Source organism: Desmodus rotundus, chromosome 11 (assembly GCF_022682495.2).
Source record: "Desmodus rotundus isolate HL8 chromosome 11, HLdesRot8A.1, whole genome shotgun sequence".
NCBI classification, from domain to species: Eukaryota; Metazoa; Chordata; class Mammalia; order Chiroptera; family Phyllostomidae; genus Desmodus; species Desmodus rotundus.
The window spans coordinates 12,175,543-12,199,990 of record NC_071397.1 but is presented as its reverse complement, the minus strand read 5'-3'; the positions used below and the strand labels follow the sequence as shown (position 1 = coordinate 12,199,990).

General features: G+C 50.1%; 1 protein-coding gene across 3 annotated transcripts in view; it reads left to right on the top strand.

Annotated features, from left to right (window-relative positions):
• CLIC5 (chloride intracellular channel 5) overlaps window positions 1-24,448 on the top strand; it is a 151,260-nt gene that overhangs the window by 114,285 nt on the left and 12,527 nt on the right. For all 3 annotated transcript variants that reach the window (XM_024557763.4, XM_053913791.1, XM_024557764.4), the window contains one exon: window positions 2,302-2,408. In XM_024557763.4, coding sequence (XP_024413531.3) covers window positions 2,302-2,408 — 107 coding nt within the window. The remainder of the gene's footprint in view (window positions 1-2,301; window positions 2,409-24,448) is intronic.

The following is a 24,448-nucleotide window of genomic DNA, read 5'->3' as shown; positions in this document are numbered from 1 at the left end:
TGTTTAAACTACAATGTGAATCTAGAGTAAAGTAAATATACTTAAGATCCTGTACAGTAACCTCACCAGAGCTAGCCACTGAAACCCGTGAGGCGAACGTTTAAAGACACTCTTCCCACAAGGATAAACTTCAGGTGGGACATTGTGTTCTACAGCAAGGTCTCAGTGGATCCTAGTGCTTCGGACACACGCAGCGCCTTCACGGCCTCCCCGAGCCCATGGCCCTTTGTCCTGTCGTGGATCTGGTGCCGCCCACCCGTGTTTGGCCAACACCGATCGTGAAGAAATGACCAGGTCACTGGAAGGGTGATCAAATGGTGGCATTAAAAAAAAAACAACTAAACTAACAAACCCAAACCCAAATGAAAATATATTTTCTAGACCCTTCTCTTCTTCACCATATTACCTTATCAAGCAAAAACAAAGCACTTGGGATAACAACTTAAGGCAATCAATTCTAGGAGCATGGCAGATTCTGTATGAAAAAGCCAAAACAGGGAGGAGTTATCCTAAATTCCCATGTCCTGGCCAGTTACCTAGCATCTCGAAGTCAAGTTTGCTTTGTGCCCCCAATCAGAGCAGATGAGTTTGATAATTCCTGGTACACTCAGGCAGACAGACGTGTGTGCAGAACCTGTGCAGAGCGCCCCCTCCCGGTGGGTGGAGAGAATTCATTCATCCTGCTCTGCCAAGCTCCAGCAAGGCTTTGGGAGCTTTGAGGGTAAAACAGCAGAGCCGAAGAGAGGCCCAGAAGACACGTAACAACTGGGCTTTCCAAAATGAAGCTACTTGGGCTGAACTCCTGGCTCTGCTACCCGGCCACGTAAGCTTAGAGAAATTTCTTAACTTCTCTGTGCCTCGTGCTTCTCAAGTGGGGCCCAGAGAAGTGCCGACAGAGTTGCAAGGGGTAAACAAGGAGTCCGTGTGAGGGGTTGGTAGAGTGTCTGGCACCAAGCAGGCACTCAGTACGAGCTGACCTTTGCTGATAGCAGAGGAGCGTGTGAGGGCAGGAAAAACACTGCCCCAGTGGCAGCGACTGGGTTCTCATGGCACCTCCACTGTTTATTGTCCGTGGGCCCTCAAATGGGCATTTAACCTCTCCGGTCTCCAATCGCTTTCCTTGTAACACGAGGGTGACATCACCTTCTGTCGCTGCCTGATAGCAGAGGGCTGGACCCAGAGACGTTCTGGGGGTTCCTCCAGTGGCCATATCTGCAATTAATCAGCTGCCTAACATAGCCCAAGAGTGGACAGTCCTAGCTAGTGGTCAGCGGAGGGGCAGAAAAAAATGAAAAACCACAAATAATTTGTAAAGGCTTTAAGACATGAAACAAACAGGAAAAAAACTATTATGTTTTAAATATAAAGCAATCAAACAGCTCACAGTTGACAGCTGTTCACCCAGAGATCACAAAGGTTCACGGAATTGATAGTAATGATAACCAGGCAGTGGTCTTAGATCTCCTCTCACCCCTGCCTGGCCAAACACATAAAATACTTGTGAGATAATTTTTTGGTGGAAACGGGGTCAAAGCCAAGGATTCCCACATGTACAAGTTTATCTCATTCTGTCTCAAGGACTATTTTACCAATGGTAAACAGTCCTAACCCCAGTTTGCCTTTTATATTCTTCTGGCTTCAAAATGAAAGAATGTGCAAGAAAGAGGGACTGAGCCTTGTAAAGCTGTATCTACGCCTGGAAATAAGACATTTGAAACACTCCTCCTGCTGATGGAGCCTGGTCCTTATCTTATTACCGCACACAAATAAGGAGTGTGCAAAACATGTTTCAGAAGAGGAGCATGGGAATCCTTCCTTTTGAGAAATGGTTTCGAGGCCTCAGTGCCTAGGTGCCTAGCAAACCCCCTCGTTCCCAGAATTAGCTCCGTGCTGCCAAGATATGACCACGGGCCTGGTAGTGAATGGTTGTTCAATGTGCATTGGGGAAATGTCAGGGACATCGCCTGACACAGAGCAAGCTTGTTCAGAATTTTGACTGGGGCCTTTTGTTGGTGCATTGTTATTGGTGGTCCAGGAAGAGGACAGCTCCTGGCCCCTCTGAATGGTGTTCTGGTTCCCAGCCTCCAGACTGTGTCCCTGCAGGCAGCTCACAGGTCTCTGTTTTTGTCTATCAGTGAACTAGGACTGAGAGGCCCACCCTCCCTAACAGGTGGGTGTAAAACCCGCAAAGATCCATAGACCTGGCTAGAAACAGGAGTGTTGCTTGTGATGGGAACGGACTGTCTCTTAAAGGAGATCCAAGTTCGCACTGATCTTAGAACCCCACATCTTTCCTTCCAGGTACCCCAGACTGGCTGCGAAACACCGGGAATCCAACACAGCAGGCATCGACATCTTCTCCAAGTTCTCTGCCTACATCAAAAACACGAAGCAGCAAAACAATGCTGGTGAGTGACACCCTGTCACCAAGTCTCCCTGGCAGTTCTGTCCCCTGCCCAGGGCATCTTGGGTACTCAGGTCAGAGAAGTACCTGGGAGCACTGCTGCCTGTTATTCATCCCTGTTGACACAGGGGAGGGGCTTGTAGATCCTGCTTTCTGGCCAGTGCAGGAGAAAAGACCAATGAGCCTTATCGCTGAATTAGAGGGAGGGATGCGGTGTGTGTTCTGAGACAGCCGAAATGCAGGGCATAGTGTCCTGCACAGAAGGATCCTGCCTCATACGGAGGCGCATTTGTCCCAAATTCATGAGCCTGCCTGTGCTCTCAGGAAGTCCTGGTTGGAACAATAGCTTTCTTCTGGTTTCTGAAAGATTTCTCAGGGGGTTGTCAGAGGCCGTGGTGAGACAGCGCAGTCTCCACTGTGGTGAATGCTGAAGGCAGAGCCCGGCTGGCTGCGTTCTCCCTACTGCCTGCTGCAGGTGCAGGGGGTGCTGGGGAAGCCACTTCTCAAAGCATGGCTCCTCCCCCTCTGGCCTTGGCCACAGAGCTCAGCACTCGGTTCTCTTGTGCTGCCTTCTCAGAGGGCTTTGCGTACCTCATAAATGCTCACAGTACTTTTAGTCCTTCCTTGGGCACTGTCCTTTCAGAATTAGCTAAAAGTATTGAGCAGAACCATCAAATTGAGCAGGTAGAACACTGGAAGAACTGTTAGGCCCTCGAGAAGAAAGGAAGAAGGACAAGAAAGTGTGCTTGCCCTCTGAATGGGAGAATGAATGAGACAGCCTTGTAGGCGGGAGCCCGGATGGAGCCCAGCACAGAGCCAGACTAACCACTTCATGACCCTCTGCAAATGAATGACCATCAGATAAACACACGGTGGACCAGAAAACTGGTCCAGGGCTCGCAGGAGAAAGGCCTCTCTCCAGACCAAGGTGACCAGGAGAGGCAGCCCTGAATGGGTGAAAGAGAAGACATTCTGGCAGGCACAGAGTTCAGACAGTGGGAAGTAGATTATTCAGTAATGGTTATTGAGGAGCTGGATTGTGCCAGACATAGAAATAGATTCTAGCAAAAGAACTAAAAAAAGATGCTCTCATCCTTTGAGACCTGGTTGATGCAGAAGAAAAGGCTTAAATTCACAAAATGTCAAATAACTAGGCAAGAGATAAAATGGTGGCTTAATCAAAGGGAGTCTGAAGAGCTGATTAACTGTCCTGTGAAAAGGAGAAATAATATCTACCAAGGGTGTTCAGAGCAGGAAGAATTTACCTTCAGGGCCTTTGAGAAAGTTTCTTGAAAAGTTTCAACTGGATCTTAAAGGTGAAAAGGGAATCAGTTGTCTGGAAACATTGGGTGGATGTTGTAGGGAGGGTGGGAAAATGCCAGCAGCAGAAAAGTGGCTGGAGCCTGCAGTGCCAGCCTGGGAGACTGGATTTATTGAGGGGGCAATGGCAGCCATTAGAGATGCATGAGGAGGCCCTATAAGGAGACTGGCTTTTTAGGGACCATAAGAAGAAAGATGTGGAAACTATCTTAAGTATATTCAGTGCCCTTGCTCTGTTGCACTTGCACCCTGTGGTGGGTTAAGTAGCGTCCTCCACAAATTCATGTCCACCCAGGACCTCAGAATGGGACCTGATTTGGAAATAGGGTCTTTTCAGATGCAGTTAGTAGAGTCTCGAGATGACATTACCTTAGTGGTCTAAATCCAACAACGGGTGTCCTTACAAAAAGAGGAGAGGGCACACAGAGACATAGGGCAGGAGGCCTTGAGAAGATGGAGTGGAGAGTGGAGCCACAAGGTAAGGGCCCTGTGGGGCCACCAGAGGCTGAGAGAGGCCAGCAAGGTCCCCTCTAGAGCCTGGGGAGGGAGTGTGGCCTTGCCAACACCTTGATTTTGGCCGCCTGGCCTCTAAAATTGTGAGAGAATAGATTTCTGTTGTTTTAAGCCACCCGGTTTGTGACACTTTGTTGTGGTCATCCTGGAGGCCAGTGCAGCCCCTCAGAGCCACCGTGTGAAAGGGCCGTTCCTGCCACTTTCCCGGCTGAGGACTCCGAGGCAAGTGAGAGGACCAGAGGCTTGTCCTCGCTTCCCCTCCAACCCCTCAGAGCTGGCTCTCGGCTCCAGTGTTCAGATTCCACATGCAGCGCCCTTTCCCTCAGCCACAAACATCTCCCTTCATACTTGTCAAAGCACCCTCAGAAAGCTTATCTCATCGGAGCCTTCCAGATTTTTCAAGTTATAAATGGTATTTACACACTATCCGTGCTTACAGTTCTCCCATCCCCAAAGCCCAAGCTAGTTTCCACTGAGCATCACATATCAACTTCTTATAAACGCAACACTCTCCAACTTTCATTGTTTCCGCTTCTTCTGTTTCACCCTGGTTTTCTCGTGATGGGCTTTGCTCTTGTGACTCCTTCTCTGCCTAACTCATTCGCACATTTCAAAGCTGCTGCATTTTTGCTTTCCCAGAATCTATCCCCCCCGCCCCCATCACAGTCCCTGGTGCTGTTCTCTTCTGCCTTTTAACAAGACATCGCAGGTTCTTCCTTCATTGTGACCATGGTAACTATAGCTTGCCCTCTCCCCTCCTTCCCCCTCCCCTTTCCTTCCTGATGCCACTCCCCCTGGTCATGGTCAAAAGTGCTTGGCTCAGCAGCCAGAAGCCAAGGCTCCCGCAGAGAGCAGCGCCAGGGCCCCACCCCACACAGCCGAGACCCCCAGGCCCCTGAGACAGTCCACTCCCCATCTCTGCTCCCTCGAGCTCTGTAGTTGGGGTGGGGGACAGCCCTTCACAGATCCCCCCCCCCCCCATAGATCAGCATTAGCCCCAGGCTTTCTGTGACCTGCTTTCCTGCACCACTGCCTGGCTTTCCCCTCTGCATCTCCAGCTCTGCATCTTTCTTCAGATTGTTCCTTTTGTGTTGCCACGTTTTTTCTCTTTCCACCATCTCGCCACCTAATGTCCCAGCCCCCATACATACATTGGCGGTGGGCAGTGTCCGTTCCTGCCTTCTCAACATCAGAGCATGAAAACCCCGGCCCTGTGTCGGGTTCTGCAGGGTGGACCATCTCTCCACTCCCGGGTGGGCACCGGGATGCCGTTGAAAATATCCCCTCTGTTACACAAAACCTCAAGTCTCCAGCTACCGGGACCCAGACCCCAACCGGAACAGCCACCCACAGGTAGCACACAAGAGAATCATCGTTAGTGTGTACATTTAGTCCTTCCTTCGTCCATTCAGCAGACACAGATTGCGTGGCCTGGCTCGAATTCCAGGTCTGCACTGCTCACTGTGCAACTTTGCCTGCGAGGCTTACTCTCTTTGAGGCTCTCTTTTGGCATCTGTGAGGCTCACTTCAGTGTCTTCATCTGCCACATAAGGCAGTTAATAGTGTAGCTAAAGTCTGTAATGTAGATTCATTCATTTTATAAGTCAATGCCTACAAATCCTTTAGCATAGTTCTTGACACATAGTAAATGCTCATTAAATATTAACTTTGATTATTATTGTCACAAAAATGAGACAAACACGAATATTGGCATCAGAAACTGTTTCTTCAGCTCTGACTTTTTCGCCAGCCAGAGCTTCCAAATCGCCTACCCATTTAGTCTCTTTTCTATTTGTTTAGCTTCATCTCCTGGCTTTTTGGTGCATCCTCCTTCTCTCCAGAGCATGCATCAAAGAGGTCTGGGGGCCTGACCCTGGCAGTCAGACCTCGCATTGCTGAGTGTGACCCCGAGGTCATGGTTTAGTGACTGCCACTGTGTTGCCTCCTCCTTCTGTAACGGCCAGAGCCAGCCCCCGTGGTCCGCTGGGACCAGATTCCACCTCCATGTCCTCCATGCCCCCCTTTAAACTTGCTTTTCACTTCATTTAAACACAGCGTGGATTTTCTCTTGACAAAGTCTCAACGCCCCACATTCAGTGAGATGCTCCGAGGGCTCGCTTTCTTCTCACTTGGGATTTCCCACCACTACCCTTGGTTTGGGGAGGGAAACAGGTCTTGCTTCTAGGCGTGCCGCATGTCCCAGGGCTCAGAGGCAGGAGACTGACTGCATGGTAGTTGAACTCAGACTTGTGGGCTGACTGCCTGGGTTCCGACTCCCAATTTACCTCTTGTGGATATTGGGCAAGATATACCACCTCTGTGTGCCTCGGTTTCTCCATCTGTAAAATGGGATCGTGACTGTGCGTGCCTCACAGGCGTGCTGGAGACAGTGCCCACCGCTGCGTTCGGGATGCTAGCTGTTGCTCTGAGCTGCTGTCTAGGGGCAAATAGTTCTACCCCAGCAGAGAGTGCTGGGGTCAAAGTGCAGTTTGAGGATATAGCTATGTGTCGGTCCATGAGTTTGAAGAGGAGAACACTAGAGACAGCATTCAAGGTCACCCACACTTACAGGAGGGCAGAAGGAGAGCAGTCGGGAAGGAGACTCAGAAGGCTCATGAAGATGAGGAAGGAAAGCTTTTTTTACTAAAAAAAAAGAAAAGAAAAACAAGAGTGATCTGTGGCATGAACACTGTGCAGAAGTCCACAGAGACTCCGCCTGTTGTGTCCTCCTGTGTCCTTCCCTGACCGTCCTTCTCGCCCGCCTCAGCCCGTCACTCGGATCCTGCTCCACAAGAGAGCTGGCCCAGGAAGCAGGGCCCCTCTCCCTCGGGAGCTGGGTGCATGGAGGAGACAAGGGCGCACCCAGAGGCCGTATCCAGGGCCCTGAGGAGGGAGAGCAGCACTGTGTTTAGATTTGGCTACGGGGTCCCTGCTCTGGGCCCCAGCACACCGCTGGTTCAGTCCAGCAGGAAACGTGACCTCAGCTGTTCCGTAGTGAAGGTCCATAGCCTTCTGAAGCAGGATTGCGGGAGGGTGCAAGCTTCATCCACCCCGCCTTGGGCATGTCCGGTATCATGCCTGGACAAACCACAGTCAGCTCCGCGCCCTGCCTCCTCGTGTGCCGCGCAGCCACAGTGGCCTGGCCCTCCACCTTTTGCAGCCTTGGTGGCCTCCATTCCCACCGTCCTCCCATCGATCTCTCTGCTAGTATTGCTGCTAAAAACCCTCGCGTCCTGGCTCTGCTCCTTGCCCCTTCCTCCGAGATGCTACTGAGTCCCACAGGCCCCCCAGCAACCCGAGACCCGGTGGGCAGCTGGCCCCAGATGCAGCCGCTCCTTGCTCCGACCTGCAACTCACGTTGTCACTCCGCTCTGGGACATCCGCCTGGCTCCTCAGTTTGTCCCTTCCCTTGAGGAGTTTCTTTTACACCTAAATTGACTTGTCCTCCCACTCTCTGTCATGTCGTACGTAAGAGGATCTGGGCTTCTCTCTCTGCATATCTATTTTACATTTTGTGTTTCTTACCCTCAAGGTGGTGTCTGAACAGATTGAAAATCCCTGGCAAACCCCTTGGCTTTCAAGAAATTCATTGTAGCTACTTACCCTAATCTGGGCATAAAATACTATATTTTACTCTCTCTTTCACGAGATCTCTTTTTCCTTGTACTTTAATCCCGTAGAGTCTCCTGGCTTCTTTCGCTTTTTGTACCTGCGGCACGTTCCAGGCAGTGCACAACGGAGCTAATGTGCACCTTTAGCTCTCCATTCTTACTCATGGTTTTTAAGGAGCCTTGAAAATGACGTCCACCCCGATCCCACTTCCTGCAGATATAGTTAAGACCCCGGCCCAGTGCAACCATCCCGTTTTGGGCACAAGTGTCGTATTCTCACGTGCTTTTCCCCATTTTCTTCTCGTCTGGAGAGAAAGTGGGCGTGGACATGCAGGAAGACTAAGACGAGAATCCGGTACTTGTCCTACTCCGTTCACTTCCGAACATTCCCTTCGTCGTTGGGGTGCACGCACACACCTTCCCGGGGCTCGCTCTCCCCTTCCCAAAGGTCTGCCAAGGCCCAGCCCCAATGACTTACCTAACCCAGGTGCCACACGCAGCCTCCTGGCTTTTCCTCACCTCATTTGCATAGTCCCTTTATTAACGCCTCTGACACACATACATCTGGAATTGCTGGTACCACCTTTTCTGTGCTAATTGGTGTTTGTCCCAATTTGGAGGATTTGGGGAATTTCAAGTCTCCCCTGGAATTTCCTCCTCTCTTGGCCCTTCAAGTCTAGCTTCCTCTTGTATTTACACCTCTGTATTCCTGTCTTGCGGGCCTTTTTCTGTTTTCAAATTTATACTCCACTGTCCCAGAAAGACTTTATAGCCACTCACAGGGACACATAAAGCGCAGCAAAGCAACATACCCTTGAAGGAGGTGAGAAAGAAAAACAAGGGGGGAACCATAAAATGGAGCCGGGGGTGAGCTAAACAGGAAAAGCAGCCACCAGAGCCTCAGTGCTCGACCCAAATAGCCGACCACAAGCTTGGCTCCCGATCTAGCAGACAGAAGGGACCTCTTGTCAGCTACAGTTTGGTTCTCCCAGAAGATAAAAACAAACCAACTTCCCAGAAGAATAACAAATATTCTTGATCTGGGGGCTTGAGTTGTAGGCACGGAGGAGCTGTTATTTTCATTTTCTTTGGGCTGTTTCCCTTCCCTTCCCATTGGCTGTTCACTCCAGGCCACTGACTTCCAGCTGATGCGACTTCTCTCCATCTTCCTTCTGCTTGCGCCCACCACTCCTCACCCTTCTGGTCTTCACCTGCGCCCTCTCTGCTTCTGGTGGTCATCTTTCTTCTTTCTTTCTCTCCCTTAGACACCTATGAGGCCTCCCCAGAGCCTCAGTCCCGTGTCACCAACTTTCCTGCTCCTCTTCATCATTTCCCAGATTTGGAGCAGCCTGCCTATGCCTGCCCCCCCTCCATGACTGACAGGTCCTCTTGCTGCATTTGCAAAGATATGCCCCTGTTTCCATAGGGAAGACACTGTGATTTCCTAACGTACTCCTCCTGATATATTTGTCCTAATGAAATCCTTCTGACTTTCTGAAAACCTTCCTTGGTACCTGCCCAGGATATGCTGGGTGCAGTCCTGTGTGACTCAAGGATACGACCCCTACTCAGATTGCGTTGTCTTTCTAGCTTTGTCCTTCATTAGTTATAAGTGCAGTGGCTGTATATTCCAAACTGGAAATAGATGTCTAACAAATTGCCTTCATTGAAAATAATCAAATTATAAGAAACTGGTACTGCCCCAGAAAATCCAGGACACATGTCCCCAAATGAAAAGCACCTGGTTGGGGCTGAGCCTTCTGTCCCCCCTTTGTCCTCAGTCCCAATCCAAACCTGGCCGCCACTGTGGGGGGTGAGGGGGCCAGGGGAGGGCACCCCAGTCGCCACTACCTCCTAACCCCAGATCCTTTGCCAGCACAAGAGTCACCATTAACCACCAAGTTCTCTAAACAGTCCTTCTTTTTCCAAATAAGGGTCAAGTTTTCCTCTTCCTCAAGGCTCCTATCAGTAGCTTTACTTCCTGGGAACTAGAAGCAAGCGGTGTGCTCCCTGGGTTTATTCTGAGAAAATTGATCGTCACAGCCACATAACCTTAAGGAGACTCTTGGGGTGTTCTAGAAACCTCCGTAAGCTCATCTCATCATGGGGACAATCATTCTCACTGAAGTCCTTCTCGATGGGACTGTCAATTGGAGGGTTGCGCTGTGGTTATTACCACAGTATCTGTTTTCATCCCTCTGCTCTCTGTTCCCTTCATCATCTCCCGGGGCTCACGTGAAAGGTAGTACGCGCAAACCAGCTGAGGCTGCGTTCTTCTTTCCTGCCTTGTCTCCTTTCTCCGTTAGGTCCTGAATCTTCAAATTGCCCCTGTTTTCTCTCTTCTAAAAGGTGTCCCTGCGGTGCACCAGGCTCCTGGCCGATGTCGAGGGAAAACAAAATGTCTTTCAGGTGACCTTTCTTTCCCTGCCATGTTCTCATGGTTTGTGTCCACACAAGCTCATCCCTGTCTCCCCACCTCACAGCCTGCCTAGGGGAACCACACCAACATACCAATGGCCCCTGCAGCCTGCTCTTTTCCTCCCCACCCCATGGCCGAAGTGCCTTCCTCCTGGTATGTACCCCTCCTTTGTAATAAAATCTGTAAGACCCTTTAAGTATGTAGATTAAATGGGACTGTCCCCATTTGATGTATAGAAAATTGAGGCTCACAGACTCCAGCCCACTAGTAAGAAACTGACAGTGGGATCTGTGGGATGGGCCTCAACTAAAGAAGTGAGCGTCCCATCAGTGGGAGGCAACAAAAAGACGTGGGACCTTCGGAGGAGGGAACTGCCTAATCTAATGTGTCATCTATGGCAAGGCACTATTATTTTAAGTACCATTAAGAGATTAAAAACTGCCTTCAAGGAGACAAAAATTCTTTCACTTAAACTATAAGATTTTGCTTTCAAAGGTGTCAACTGCAAAAAAATCGTGCATCTTACTCCTGATGAAATATGGTAGTTGATTCCCATAGCCCTTTCTAAATCGAACATTCTATTACTTCCTGTCGGCTATGCAGTCACAGGGCAGATCCTCCCTTCTGCTTGACCTTGAGCCACCTTGTTGGAAAGAGAGTGGGTCAAGGTCAACACTGCTCCCTGATCTCTCAGGGATCGCTGTCCTAGCTCCACGCCCTGTAAAGTGTGGGTTCTGCTGTCCGTCTTTCCTGCGTGGAGGTAGCACTTACCTCTTAGTCAGGGGCTGGCAAACTTTCTCTGTAAAGAGTCAGACGGTAAATATTTTGGACTTTGCCAACTATGCAGGCTGTCACAGCTGCTCGGCTCTGCGGTGGAGCTATAAGGCAGCCCGGACAATAACGTGAACAATAACTGTGGCTGTGTTCCGAGAAAACTTCATTTATGGGCACTGAAATTGGAAGCTCACATCATTTTCAGGCGTCAGGAAATAGTCGTCTTCTTTTGACTTCTTTCAAACCATCCAAAAATGTGAAACAACATTCTTACCTAGAGGGCACTGCAAAAATGGGCAGTGCATTGGATTTGACCCTTGGACTCTCATCTGCTGAGCTCTGTTTTAGGCCCCAGGCTACAATGGCAAGTTCTCTAAATGTCTGTATCTCCTCATCTCCAATATGGAGATAACAGTAGGGCTCTTTTGTGTGGCATTGTCACATTAATGAGATGAAGTAAGGCCTTGGAGCACCAAGGACAGTCCCTGGCGCACAGTAGGCACCAATATGTCACAGCAGCTGCTGCTGTGGGTTCCAGAAGCCTGCTGCAGGCCACCCAGCTTTTAGTGCAATGTGGAAGCATGTGCTGCCCTCTTCTGGCAGGTGGAGGAATCAGTGCTAGACACAGCTAATCAGGTTTCGCGTAAGGAGGCCTGTGGATTTTCAAGCATCTGCACACAGGGACTCAGTTATGCCTAAGCTTTGACTGGGGGTTCCAGAAGAGACCAGGTCTCCCTCAGGGGCTATGAGCCACCTTCATCATCTGTCCCACACAGCCAAGTTAGGACATGTGCACCAGGCCAATGGGTCCTGCAGAGGTCGCTGGCCACCTCCCTAGCGACAAGCTGCCCCCAACCTCCTCTTTCTGCTTTCCCTCTCCCTCTCCCACTACCTCCAATCTTTACTTTCATGAACTTCCTTGACCTAAAATAGAAAAGTGTTTGAAAGGATTCGAAGAGGCCTGGGAGGGCTGTTAGCCTAGAACTAACAAGCCCCTGCCTATCAAAGGGTCCGTGCTTTCTCTCCAAGCAGCATGAAAGCAAACTGCTGTCGGGGGTGAGGGTGGGAGGAGGGTGCTGGGAGGTGAGGTGGAGCGTTTTTCCAGATTCCCCAGGATGTGGCGAGCCATGTTTAAAAGAGTGTGTGTATTTATTATTCCAAGCCACTTCAATCACAGGGCGCTTATTTCCTCCCTCCCAGCCCTTAGCCCCCAGGTTGCAGGGTGGGCTCAGTCTGCAGGCCTGGCCTTTCTGAGGGGTGGGCACTGCCCGGCCTCTCGTTCAGCCTCGGGCTCTGCGGTGAAAGCTAAGGTGACATGTAAAAAGTAGTGGGAACCTGAGTTATAATGACGCTGCTCAGAAGCAGAAGTCACCGAGGCGGCCGAGGGGCTCTGTGTCTGTTCTGTCGGAAACACGAACACACGTCGTTCTGGAGGAAGACTGCCGTGTCCCACCTCAGGGTCACCAGTTCCCTGAAAGAAGACCTCAGCCAGGCTGTTATCATGATGGAGGCTCCCGGGGACGAGGCGGGCGGGGGCAGGGGGAGCCCGGACCACCACAGTGGTGAGGATAACGAGGAGACTGTCTTGCCACTTCCTCATAAAGCAGCCATTGCTGTCTCCTTTCAAAAACCACCTCTGGTCACAAAGGAACCCTTCAGGCGGCCTTCCCTGGCCACCCCTGCGTGCAAATAGCCAACACGGGGTGTTTTGTTTGTTTGTTTGTTGGGTTGGAGTTTTGCTTTGATTAGCATTCTCACAAGGAAAAACAAATAACCTAGGCTTGCAGGGACCCACCTCTGAGGTTTGGCGAGTCCTGCACAGATGTACACCCCTGCACGTGGAGGGTCCTTGAGGCTGGAAGCAAGAGGGAGGGGAAGGGACGGATGTTTCCTTCTGGCACCTCCCAGAACTGGCCCAGGGGAGTCCTCCAGAGGGTCTTTGATTTGGTTCGTTATTGAGGCAGATGCTGGCAATTTATAATTTAACAAATTTTGCTCCTGCAATGAATCCTTAGGCGGTCATAAGGAAGGTGATTGGCTTGTCGAGGGGGCAGGTCGGGAGGGAGGGGGCGGAAGGGGAAGGAGGAGGGTCCTGCGTGGGTGGGCGCATTCATTAGTGGAAGGAGCGGGTGTTAGCTCCGTGGGGTGGGCTCCCCGGCTGGAGTATTGCGGAGACCACCAACACCATTCCATGTGGTGGAATTTCCCACAGGCTGACCAGAATGAGTTCCCCTGGCCCGGCCTGGACTCATATCAAGGCCTGGGGAATAAAGGAACTTTAAATGACTAATTTGAACAAGCGCTAAATGCTCTTTCACCTCTGGCTCCCGTTACCTCATCCTGTGCAACCGACACTTCTTGTCTTTGTGCTTTCTAGATGTGGGAGCTAAATGTTTGTCTCTCTCCCTGCACACTCAGACACACACACACAGAGCTTACATGTGTTCTTCAGTTTCTGTGCACGAGCAGAGGCCCTTGTCTGTCTCCTTAAATAAACAGGGTCATGTATCAATTAATCTGAAAAACCTGCCTGCATGAAAGTTGTGCCAGGGACAGGACAAAATGCAGGTCTCCCAGTGCCACCTTCCAGCCCAACTGTGTATGTGGGTGTGCCCACATTTCATCGCTGTAGTTCGTTTGTGGTGAGGACAGCGCTAACAACCCCTCACCTGTGATCAGAACGTAGACAAACTCCCCCTCCCCTCTGCTGACGCTCAGTGGAGAAGGTGCTGGTAAATTGCATGTAGAGTGGGTCCCCCATTTTTGGTAGAACCAGGGCAGTCAATGACAAGATGTGGACTCCAGGTGGTGTGTCGAACATTCTGACAACAACTACAGACATGGTTATGAATTTCCTTGTCAAATTCGCCACCACCTGCCAGGGATGGGCAACGTTCTCTCCATTTCACACAAAAAAAGCTGAAGCGTTGTGTTCAGCAGACGTGACAGGGCCAGTGAGGGACACTTCTCAGCCTTTACATTCTCTTACTGCAAAGGAAACAACAGTGAAACCCAAGGACTGAAACCAGGGTTAAATCCAGTCTGGTACTCTGAATGCATCAGCCGCTTAGAGAGGATAATTTGTTGGAAAAAAAGACGCTGCTTCGCAGAACTTGGACTCTAAACCCCCCAACCTTTTTGAAAAACCTGCTCTAGAGCTGCCTTTTGGGAAGGCACCCCAACCCACCTCAGTGCACTCACGAGTTTAGTCTGAGTAGCCTCATTAGCTAAAGAGAAGCAAATGTTCAGGACTTAGGTGTCAAGTAACACTTGGGTTTGCTTGCCTTGTTATGCAGACCATTTTCCATTTGCATGTACATTTGAGTCCTCTGGGTGTCTTGTTACAGGGCAGATACTGACACAGTGGGGTCTTGGTGGGCCTGAGGGCTCCCTGGTGACACCGCAGCTGGTGGCCCAGGAGAGTGCTTTGGGAGGCAGGGTTCTGGGCTCAGTCCCCAAGAGGGACTGTTTATCGGTACTGTGCGAGGGCCCTACTCAGTACCACCTGTTAAGTGAATGAATGAAGCATAACTTACACCCTTCGGGGTGCTCCTACCTTGTCTGCTCGATTACCTGAGAGGCGTGGAAAGGGTCTAACCCGACTCCTCTGTGTCAGGGACCCTTCCTCCAAGCCACTACCTGTACCCGCCCCCCTCCCTGGTCCGGCCCTCACCTTTAACCCTGTGGCCACATTTCAGGCACTTCTAGTCTCTTAGCTTTGAAACTTCTGAGCCTTCAGTTAAAGCTGATGACACCCTATGACTAAACCTATCTCTCAGCTGAGAACATAGGATACTTTAATAACCTCTGTTGTATTACATTTAGCTTCGTTGGGGGAAACAACACCACCACGAGAACTTATTTAGAACCAATCCACCAGTAAAAGAGTACAATAATCTGAACGGTTTTCCTGAAGGCCATCCGTGTAGTGGTGGTGTTTGCGTAAGTGGAATGTTTGTAACTACACCCGTATCACCTTTAGTTTTATAACAGCGTGTAAAGAAACGTTACATTCACTGTCAAAGGTTACACTTCAAGACAGAGGAGAAATCACAGACTAAATTCTAGGGTTACTCCATCCAGCCAGAAGCCAGAGGTCAAATAATTTTTCTAGGAGCCACTGGATCAAAGTAAGAAAAGTGTTTCTCTGTGCCCTTTGTTCCGGAGTATTCCAGAGAAGGGAGTCAAGTCTGGTGATTTCTCAGGGCTTCCACACCCACCTCTAACTCTGCTGGTCACGCACCCACGGACACGTGCACTGGATGTCCCCACATTTTGTTTCTGTCGTGGGAACCTCAACACTTTGCCCAAGTCTGGCCCTGACTTCAGTCCCACCTGTGTCCGATGGCAGAAAGGTGCAGGTTGGTGGTGGCCTGGGCTCCACATCTGGCTCATTTGGTCGTAATGACCCCGCAGGAGGGCAGGCTGCTCCAAACTCATGGGGTCCTTTCATCCATCCCCAAGGGACCGAGTGCTACCCTTACCCAAAGAAAGGGAGCCGGTGCAGGTCCTCCAGTGAGGTGGCGCCCGCTCCATGAGCATACAGGGACTCACGGAGCCACATGTCAGGGGCCCTCACATTCCCTCAAAGCCCTCTGACGAGCTTGGTGGTTTTTTTGAAGTTACTCAATACCAAGCACTGGGCGAGGTGCTAGAATAGCAATGCAACGATGAAATATTGGCAATATCTACGTGTATTGGCAACGATTATGCTTGGCTGCGTGTAACAGAAACCTGATTACAGAGGCCGAAGCAAATATTTACTTTATTTTGCTTAGCAAAAACCTACATAGCATTTTACTATGTGCCGTGCCCTGTTCTAGCACTCTCTGTAAATGTTTACTTCTTATTGGAGTTTGCCTTTCTCACATGACAGGAAGTCCAGAGAGCAGAGAGTTCCAGGCAGCATAGTTGCTCAAAGAAGTTGTGGATCTGGTTCTTTAGAGCACCTGGCTCTCCGTCGTTAGTGTGCGACTGTCATCCTCACGTCACAGAATTGTTGCTCCACTTCCAGACATTACATCTGTGTCCCAGGCAGCGCCAGCCGGGTGTTGTCTTTCTTTTTTTCCCCAAAAGCCTAGTCATAAATTTCCACTTACATCTCATTGGCCAGAACTTGGTCATTGGGCCTCATCTAGCTGAAAGTCTGGGACTCTGGAAAGAAAGATATTATTGACCAGGCATATTGCCGCTCTGAAAAAAATCTGGGTTCTATTAGTAACAGAGAAGGTAAGAATGAATTCTTGCATATAATTCACTTTCAGTTCAAGGTATTTAAAAAAAAAAACTATGGTGAAACTATCTGATCTAGCTATGTGTCCCCCCCCGCCAAGACACAGTACTTCAAACTCTCCTTTGAGGTTGATCAAATCTGTGTCATTACACCACATAGATTTTGGAAGCAAATGTAAATTGCTCTCTTAATCTGCTATACTCTTACTTCAAATTTGGGAAGGCAGAAGACTCACATAGCAGAAGCTGTGCAACTAAATCAACCAGTGAAGAGCTTCGTGCCCCCGACTGTGACCTGCGTGGGGGCGCATGAAGGCACCCAGAGAATGGCTCTGAGCAAGGAAGCCAGGGGGACCATTGTGGCATATCTGGGCAATTCTGCAAAAGCATCGGCCACCCCCACCCCCGCTGAGCCTCCGCTCTAAGGCTGCCCATTCCACGACTCTTGGGAAGAAGGCTCACTCTGGTGGGGCTGTGGTCACAGCGGCAGAGTCGGAGAGAAAGGACCAGCAGAGAACACAAGAAAAAACTGCAATTCCTCAGGGCGGACGGAGGACGAGTCAAGAACCGTATATATCACGCAGACTCTTTTCTTGCCGTCCTAAGCACTTCTCAGCTGTGTCGTAGCTTTGATTTGCATACACCGGCATCACCACACACTGCACACCGAACCATTCACCGCGTGCCGGGCACGGCGTGGAAGCCCTCTGCAGGCACGACTGACTGATGGTAACCCCAACCCTGTGTCGTGTTAGGATTTCCATTTTGCAGCTGTGGAAACTTGAGGCACAAGAGGCTAAGCAGCCTGCCCAAGCGAGTGTGTGGCACAGCCAGGATCCCGACCCGGGCTGCTGGCCCCGTGGCTTGTGCTCTTGACCTGTGCCCATCACCCATTGAATACAGCCCGTTGCTTACAACGCGTGTGGTGCTGAGTTTTCAAACAAGAGCGCGTGGCTCACTTAGGAATCAGTCCATAAACCAACAGATGCTGATTGAAGAACTACCTGTGTGTTTCCCTGAAAGTACTCAACACCCCAGCTTCCCCACTGGACTCAGCCATGCGGGAGGGTCAAGGGGTGCCACACCCGGCCCTCGGGGGTGCTCCACAGAGACCTGACATCAGTCCCACCTGTGTCCGATGGCAGAAAGGTGCAGGTTGGTGGTGGCCTGGGCTCTGCATCTGGCTCTTTTGGTCCTAATGACCCTGCAGGAGGGCAGGCTGGTCCAAACTCATGGGGTCCTTTCATCCATCCCCAAGGGACACGAGCGTCTCATGTTTGACACACGAGACAATGGGCAGCTGCAAGAGAGTTTAGGACGCTCACAGAATGACTAAAACCAGTAATTATTTAAATTCAGAGTTGTGGTGGCAGGGTGGCAGTTTTTAAATTCGTTAATGGTTCTTACATAAAAGATGTGGGCGTTTGAGGACGCAATAAGACAAAATGTGGTTGAATCACTTCGGCCTGAGTGTTTGGAGGGGAGGAGAGTGGAGGCAGAAAATCTCTAGGTCTAAACACAGGAACAGATGACCGCTGAGAAAGTTAGAGTCTCCCCTGATCAGCTCATTCCAAATGCTTGGGCATCAGCACTGAACCTAATCTATGGCCTGATACTTAAAAAATAACCTGTTATAAAGTTGCCATAAAAAACTCACAGTTTTCAGCCTGATTCAGTCTGCTACATAAACTACAACCAGCATTAATAGCTTCAGTCAGCATTTATGTCGTTCTTTCTATTAGCACAATGGATTTTACAACCATTTATGAGTTTCTGGAAAGCCTAATAGAAAACACATACACGTTCCCTGTAAAAGATGCAGAAGTTTTTTAAGGCTCTGCCAGCAGGGGTCGCCACCGCCCCATCGCTGAAGCCCGGGCCGGGCTTCCTAACTAGGAACACCTTAGCTCCCGCAGCAACCCTCCCTGGTGAGTTTCTGCAGTTTCCCCTCGGGGCTGGCTCCATTCAGAGTCAGTCTCCCTCTCTTTCTCCTCCTGCTGACAAATAAATATTTGGGGCGCGCACACGGCACAGATTGTGTGCGCACACACAACTAAATGTGAAGACCTCAGTGATTATCTTTCTCTTCCAATTTACTATGGCTTTTTAGGAGATTCGGAAAATTATCTGAGTCAGGAATTGTCTATACTATCCATACTTCCCTTTATACCAAAAAAAAAAAAAAAAAATCTTAAGAAGGGCTTGCTGAACTTGATTTAAATTCTTTACCTTGTTGGTGTTTAAACACAGACTTGCCCTGAAAGAAAAATGTTTTGTTGTTGGGAATAATTCTTCTGGATATAGAGCACATCTCAGGTTGGTTTGTGTATAAAAAAAAGATGATTCTTCAAATGACCCCCTATCTTTGCAGGGAGGAAGCTATACAGGGATCTATCTCTTCTTCAGAAAATACCAGAGTGCCCCACTTGCTGGGGGATTATCTCCACCGCCGAAAGGGAGTGGGGGCACCCCACGGTGCCCTATATCCCCGTTCACTGTAGTTGTGAGACTTGAATCCTGCCTTGGGGGTAAAGAATCATTTACTGGCCTCTTATGGGAAAGAACGGTTGGAGTTTGTCATTTAATTCACCCTCCCATTTAAGGCCGAACTCCTTTCTGGAACAAACAAATAATAGCCAAGGCAGCACAGGCTGCCGACTCCTCTCAGGCCCCGAGGACAGGGCTGGAGGGAACAGTGGGGAATCTGTTGAAGCTGCCCTTGCATCTTACTTTCTCATAAACCACTGTTTGTCTTTCCACCTTTCCTGTTTTCACCACTGCCTAGAAACGGAGACCTGGGAACTGCTTCCCGCATAGGAGCCCTGGGTCTTCCACAGCCAGAGCCAATTTGACAACATCCTTCTCGCTGGCTGTGAGGCCAGGTTCAGGGTCCTTGGTCTGATGGCAAAGGTAGATATGAAATCTCCAAACTACTAGACCAAGAAAATCAGACACATCCACGTAGACTGGAGTGAACAATGCCAAACCCAAAGAGGTGATTCCAGGAGACTTGGGGTCCTGGACGTGTTGGGAAATGCAAGAGTGAGCTTCAGCCTCTGGGCTCCAGGGTTCTCCTTGCACCCAGAAGTTACGAGGTACTCGGATCAGCTTCGCCTCGCACGCGTCTGCCTGGAGTTGGTCTCTTGCTCTTAGACTCTCACTCTTCTCCCCGTCCTTCCCATTCTCTCACCAACTTAAGTTCTGCAGCTATGGTAACAATAGCTCTCTGTTAAGTCCCACTGTGCGCCAGACTAAGTACAAGATGCTTTAGCAACGACCTGTGAACAACGATAACCAGCATCCAAACCCAGGTCTCTCTCGGACACCAGAGTGCACCATTCTGCCACCGTGTCGTTGTCACAGGGCCTCTCAGGGGAGCCTGTGACATGCTAACATAGCCAGAGGGCCCGGGCGCAGCAGAGGAGGGCCAACCAAACCTGAAGGAAAGCCCAGTTCCCATCTTCCACACCCCTGTGTTACTTCTGCCTCAGTGTGTGGTACGGGCCCAGCATAGATAACGTTTTAAGAGACAAAGGGACCCCTAACTTGCTACGTGTTCTCGAAGGGTCATCGTGGATCAGAGGGTGTGGCCCCCAGTTTCCACCTGCCTGATCGTTTTGCCTCTGTGTGGTCATTCATTCTCACGTCACTCAGGTGTAACTGGGCCACTATGCCGTCTCTTGTTTCCAAGGAAGAAAAGCTCCACGGCCTTCATTCCTCAAGCTGGAACATGAATGTAGATCTTTACAGAAGGTTTCGTGCGGGGCAGGGAATTACACTCCCACCTCAAAGCCAAATGTCCTAAATGTAACCTTAGAGCACCTCCCTCTTGCCTCAAAACAGCAGCATCCACCTGTCTGCCTACTTGGCCTAGTACCCTCTTCTCAACCCTCCGAACTCTCCTGGACCTGGCTGCTCCAGCCCTCCTGTCTCCTGGGCTCGTGGCCCCAGGCGTCTTGCAATCTGACCTGTCTCTGCTTCTAAAGAAAGGCTTCCTCCTCTGGAAGGTGAGGGAAAGGTGATATTAAATCCTTATGATTTGATTTTCTCGTTCCCATGACATTATTTTCGTGTTTCAAATGATCAAGTGTCAGTATGGACGGTCATCTTTGTACATTCTCTCCAAGAATATGGGATGGCCAGAGAAATACAGGCCACAGTCTCCCTTGGACCACAGCTGTGCTTTTTGTTTTTTTCATCCTTTGGTTATATCGACATGATTCCAAATGAGAGGATGAAAAGTAAAAACTTTGTTCGGTCCTCTGGGTGTTTCTCAATATTTAGATAGTTCTTTCTTCATAGGCAAAACCCTAATGGTTGCCTCCCGTTCACCCCGAGGCTTTGCTGGCACACTGACTACGGGGCAGTGTCAGTCCGAGCCCAGGTGGAGTGGTCGCTTGTTGCTGAGCGATGGTGTGAAGGGTCCTGGGGGCTCTCCCCTTCTCGGCCCAGTCACGGCCCCTGAGAGCACCAGGAATTCCAGCTGATGAGGAGGCTTTGGGAGCAGAGGACAAAGGCGTTATCAGATTAGCTGGAAGGGAGGGTGGGAGGAGAGATGCTCTCCTGGCCACACCCTTGTCAGGGGTGAGCGGTGGGTGGGACCCTGGGAAGGTCCTTGGTACCCAGAGACACCTTGCAGAGTGGAAGAAGTTTACATTTTAGAATCCAACAGCCTGTTTTTATTTTTTCTTTCTTTTTCCTCTCTCTCTTATTTTTTTATTGTTGTTCAAGTACAGTTGTCTCCATTTCCCCACCACCACTCCCCCCCACCCCAGCCATCCTCACCTCCCACCCTCGATCCTACCTTCCTTTGGCTTTGTCCATATGTCCTTTATACATGTTCTTTGATGACCCTTCCCCTCGCCCCCATTACCCCTCCCCTTTGGTTATGATAACCAGAGACTTTGAATTAAAGGACAAACCAACAGCCTGTTTTTAAATCCTGGTTTTCCTTCTCACTCCTCCAGTAGGGCTACTATTTTGAAAATATTTTTCTCTTTGCCTTTCTGAGCTCATGATTCTAATCTGTCCTAGGCATCCATTGGCCCCATGAGAGATGAGGGTTTCTTTAGAGGAATTCCAAGAAAGAAAAAAGAAATCAACATTTAGCTTCTGATATTCAAAATAGCATTTTCAACAACACAGTAGCCTTGCAAGCCAAGCTATTGTCTTAAAATGTCCTAAATTCCTTTATTTCTTCATCTCAGCACAGTGAGAACCAGGCCAGGAGGCCTCAGCTCACAGGGAGGCTTGCTGCTTTGTGGTTGACGGGCTCTTTGACCAAGGAAAACGAACAGGAAAGGTCGCCCCTTCTGCCCAGGGGATGTGGGGATGAAGGGAGGAGAGAGGGGCAGGGGGTCAAGGAACTAGAGACCTGTCTATAAAACCCCATGGGGCCCTTGGCTGTGGTAGCTGTCCAGGGTTTTGGAGGGAGGCCAGCAGCCCGCCCTGACCATCACCTTTGGGGCAACGTCCTGTGGTTACTCTGGGAGGAAGTAGAGCTTCAGCATAACTGGGAAGAGATGCAAGACCTGTCTTAGCATCCCCAAAACCTGCTACCCAAAGGTCCCAGGACTCGCTCTCGGTGCCGTGAGGTCACAGGAGGCTCCCCACCCCCATGCACTCAGGGAGAGGAGCAGACAAGGAGGCTGTCTGGGAAAATGAGCATTTTCATTCAAGAGCGACTGAGAGGTCTCTGGAGGGACTTCTAGATTGTTACATCAGACTAGGTTATAATCCAGAATGCACTAGGCTGAACTTGTTTTCCCACCACACAAGGGCTGGAAGCTGGTAGGAAAACCACACAGTTAAAAGCAAAAGCAGGCACATCTTTGTACGCCCGCAGCAGTTTGAGCAGTTTGCTTGCACCTGTGTGCGCACCTTGACAAGCCCCAGCCCTGTTTCTTTATCTGTTAAATGGAGACGCACACCGATGCCCGTCTCCGGGGCTTCGCTGTGTATTTAAGTGCTAGATGGCATAGACATCCCGGTCCACTTCAGAAACGCAGGAAGTGTATTTCTCACTGTGCTGGGGAAAAAGAGTAGAGACGTGAGAGGGACACAGAGGGGCAGAAGGTGCTTGGACTGGGACCAGCCCCCCACAGCCACGATCTCTTCCACGGAGAGTTGAACAGACCCCCGTGCAGGCTGCACATATCTGTCAGGGGTAGATCCTCGGTTCTTATATCTCTGCGAGTTCATGTGCCAGAGAGAACGAGAGTACGGCAACCTGGGCCCATAGAGCCAGTCCTTCCAGAGACCACCTATGGCATCGGCTCTGCTGCGAGTGAACCCAAGCCCCCAGGGGTCTGCATGGCTGTGTGCCGATCCGCACCCCTGGTGCGCAGAGCCTGCCAGCGAACCAGGGCCGAGCTGTGCTTGCAAGAGCTCGTTGGAGGCTGAGCTAGTCTTGGCTCCCGGGTCCCCATTCAGCCTCCATGCCCTGGTAAGAATATATTATTTTCTTAGCTCAAATTGCCGTTTCCAAGTCATTATTTCTCTATGACGAGAAAACAATATTGGGTCTTATGTAATATCAACCTCAATGAATCTGGAAGTGATCATGGAATGGGTGGATTTTTTTCCCTCCTTAAAAAAGAGAAAAATAAATTTGAGATTGTTTGCATATGGCTGAGAATATTTATGAACTATTCCCCCTTGTTTCCTCATCACATATTTTACCCAGTGCATTTGTGTGTGGTACGGAATAAATCTTTACGGGGAGGGTGGGGTGGAAAGGGGAAGAAAGCAGTTACAGGACTGGGTATCCATCAAGTGCCTGGGACGTTAGTGTCCCCGAGTCCTGGGGTCCCCCGGCCTCCGGCTCCCTGGCTGCGGTCTGAGGGTAACCCATCCCGCAACTCAGATGACGTTTTTGGAGTGAGGGTTTTAAATGCGAACACTGCAGGAATTAACGTCCTCTGGTTACTCTGGTTTCTTTCATATTCCCCTCACGTTCACCAGAGCAGAAAGTTCAACATCAACGGTTTCATGACCTGGGTGCCGTCAGCCGAAAGAGATAATTAAGTTCTATGAATGCCAGATTGAGCCAGGGTCAGAGGAGTGAGTTGGCAGCTCGGATGGAAAAGAACTGGCAAGGAGTGTATTGGCGCTGGCGTTTGTTATTCGATAATACGCAGCGTGTTAGCGCACAGGCCTGTGGCGTCTGTTTCCCTCTGGCCGCGCCTCTGCACACGGCTTGTCACTGAGAAGGGTCCCCAGGGGGCACGGGGATCAGGCTGTGGCTGTGCGTGAAATCAGCAAGAGAAGCAAGGCTTCAGCTCTCGGCTGTTCATGTCCTCCTCCGGGGATTGGACCTCATACTTGGAGCTTCTTAGAATCTCTCATTCTCTGCCACAGTTTGGATTTTTTAGGGACATGCTGACCAAGGGTATGGGGTGAGGGACGGAGAGCAGGGGGACTGTCACAGGTGGTGATGCAACAGCGGTGGCTGTCTTGAATGGGCGTCCTACTGTGGGTCCCGGGTCACCTGAGTTAATCCTCACAGTGGCTTTGTAGGGTTAGATTGTTTGGGTCCCATAGCTGAGATGAGAAAACAAAAGCTCGATGGAGTTGAGAAACTTGCCCAAGGTCACAGTTAGCAAGTGCCAAGATGAGGGATGTTTCCAAGATTTGTGGGATCTGAAGCCAATACAATGAGTACTAATAAGGGATTTTTAAAGTCAACTTCAAGGCCTTGGAAGGGGCCCATGCAATTATGGGACCTTGAAGCGAAAGTCTTAGCAGCCTCCCATGAAATTCACCCTGGGCGGGGTCAAAATTTAAACACAGCATTAGTTCCAGGCCATAGGGCCCCATCCCTGCTGCCTCATCTCGTCTTCTCCCTCCCATGATTATCACCAACTGAACCTTCACATTCCTGGTCCAAAACACGAATGTCACTGATGAAACCGACACAGAGAGGACGTTCTCAGAATGGCCGGTGTGGGGCGTTACACGTTGGTCGCAGTTGTGACAGAAGGCAATAACCACACCCATCGTCCATTTCACCCTTCCACCTGGAGCTATCACTAGAGAGATAGTTAAAAAAATGTTAAGATACTGTTGGATTTTTCAATCACAGTTGACATACAACATTATATTAATTTCAGGTGCATATCCCAGTAATTAGACGTTTGTGTAACTTACAAAGCAATCACCCTGATAAAACCAGTG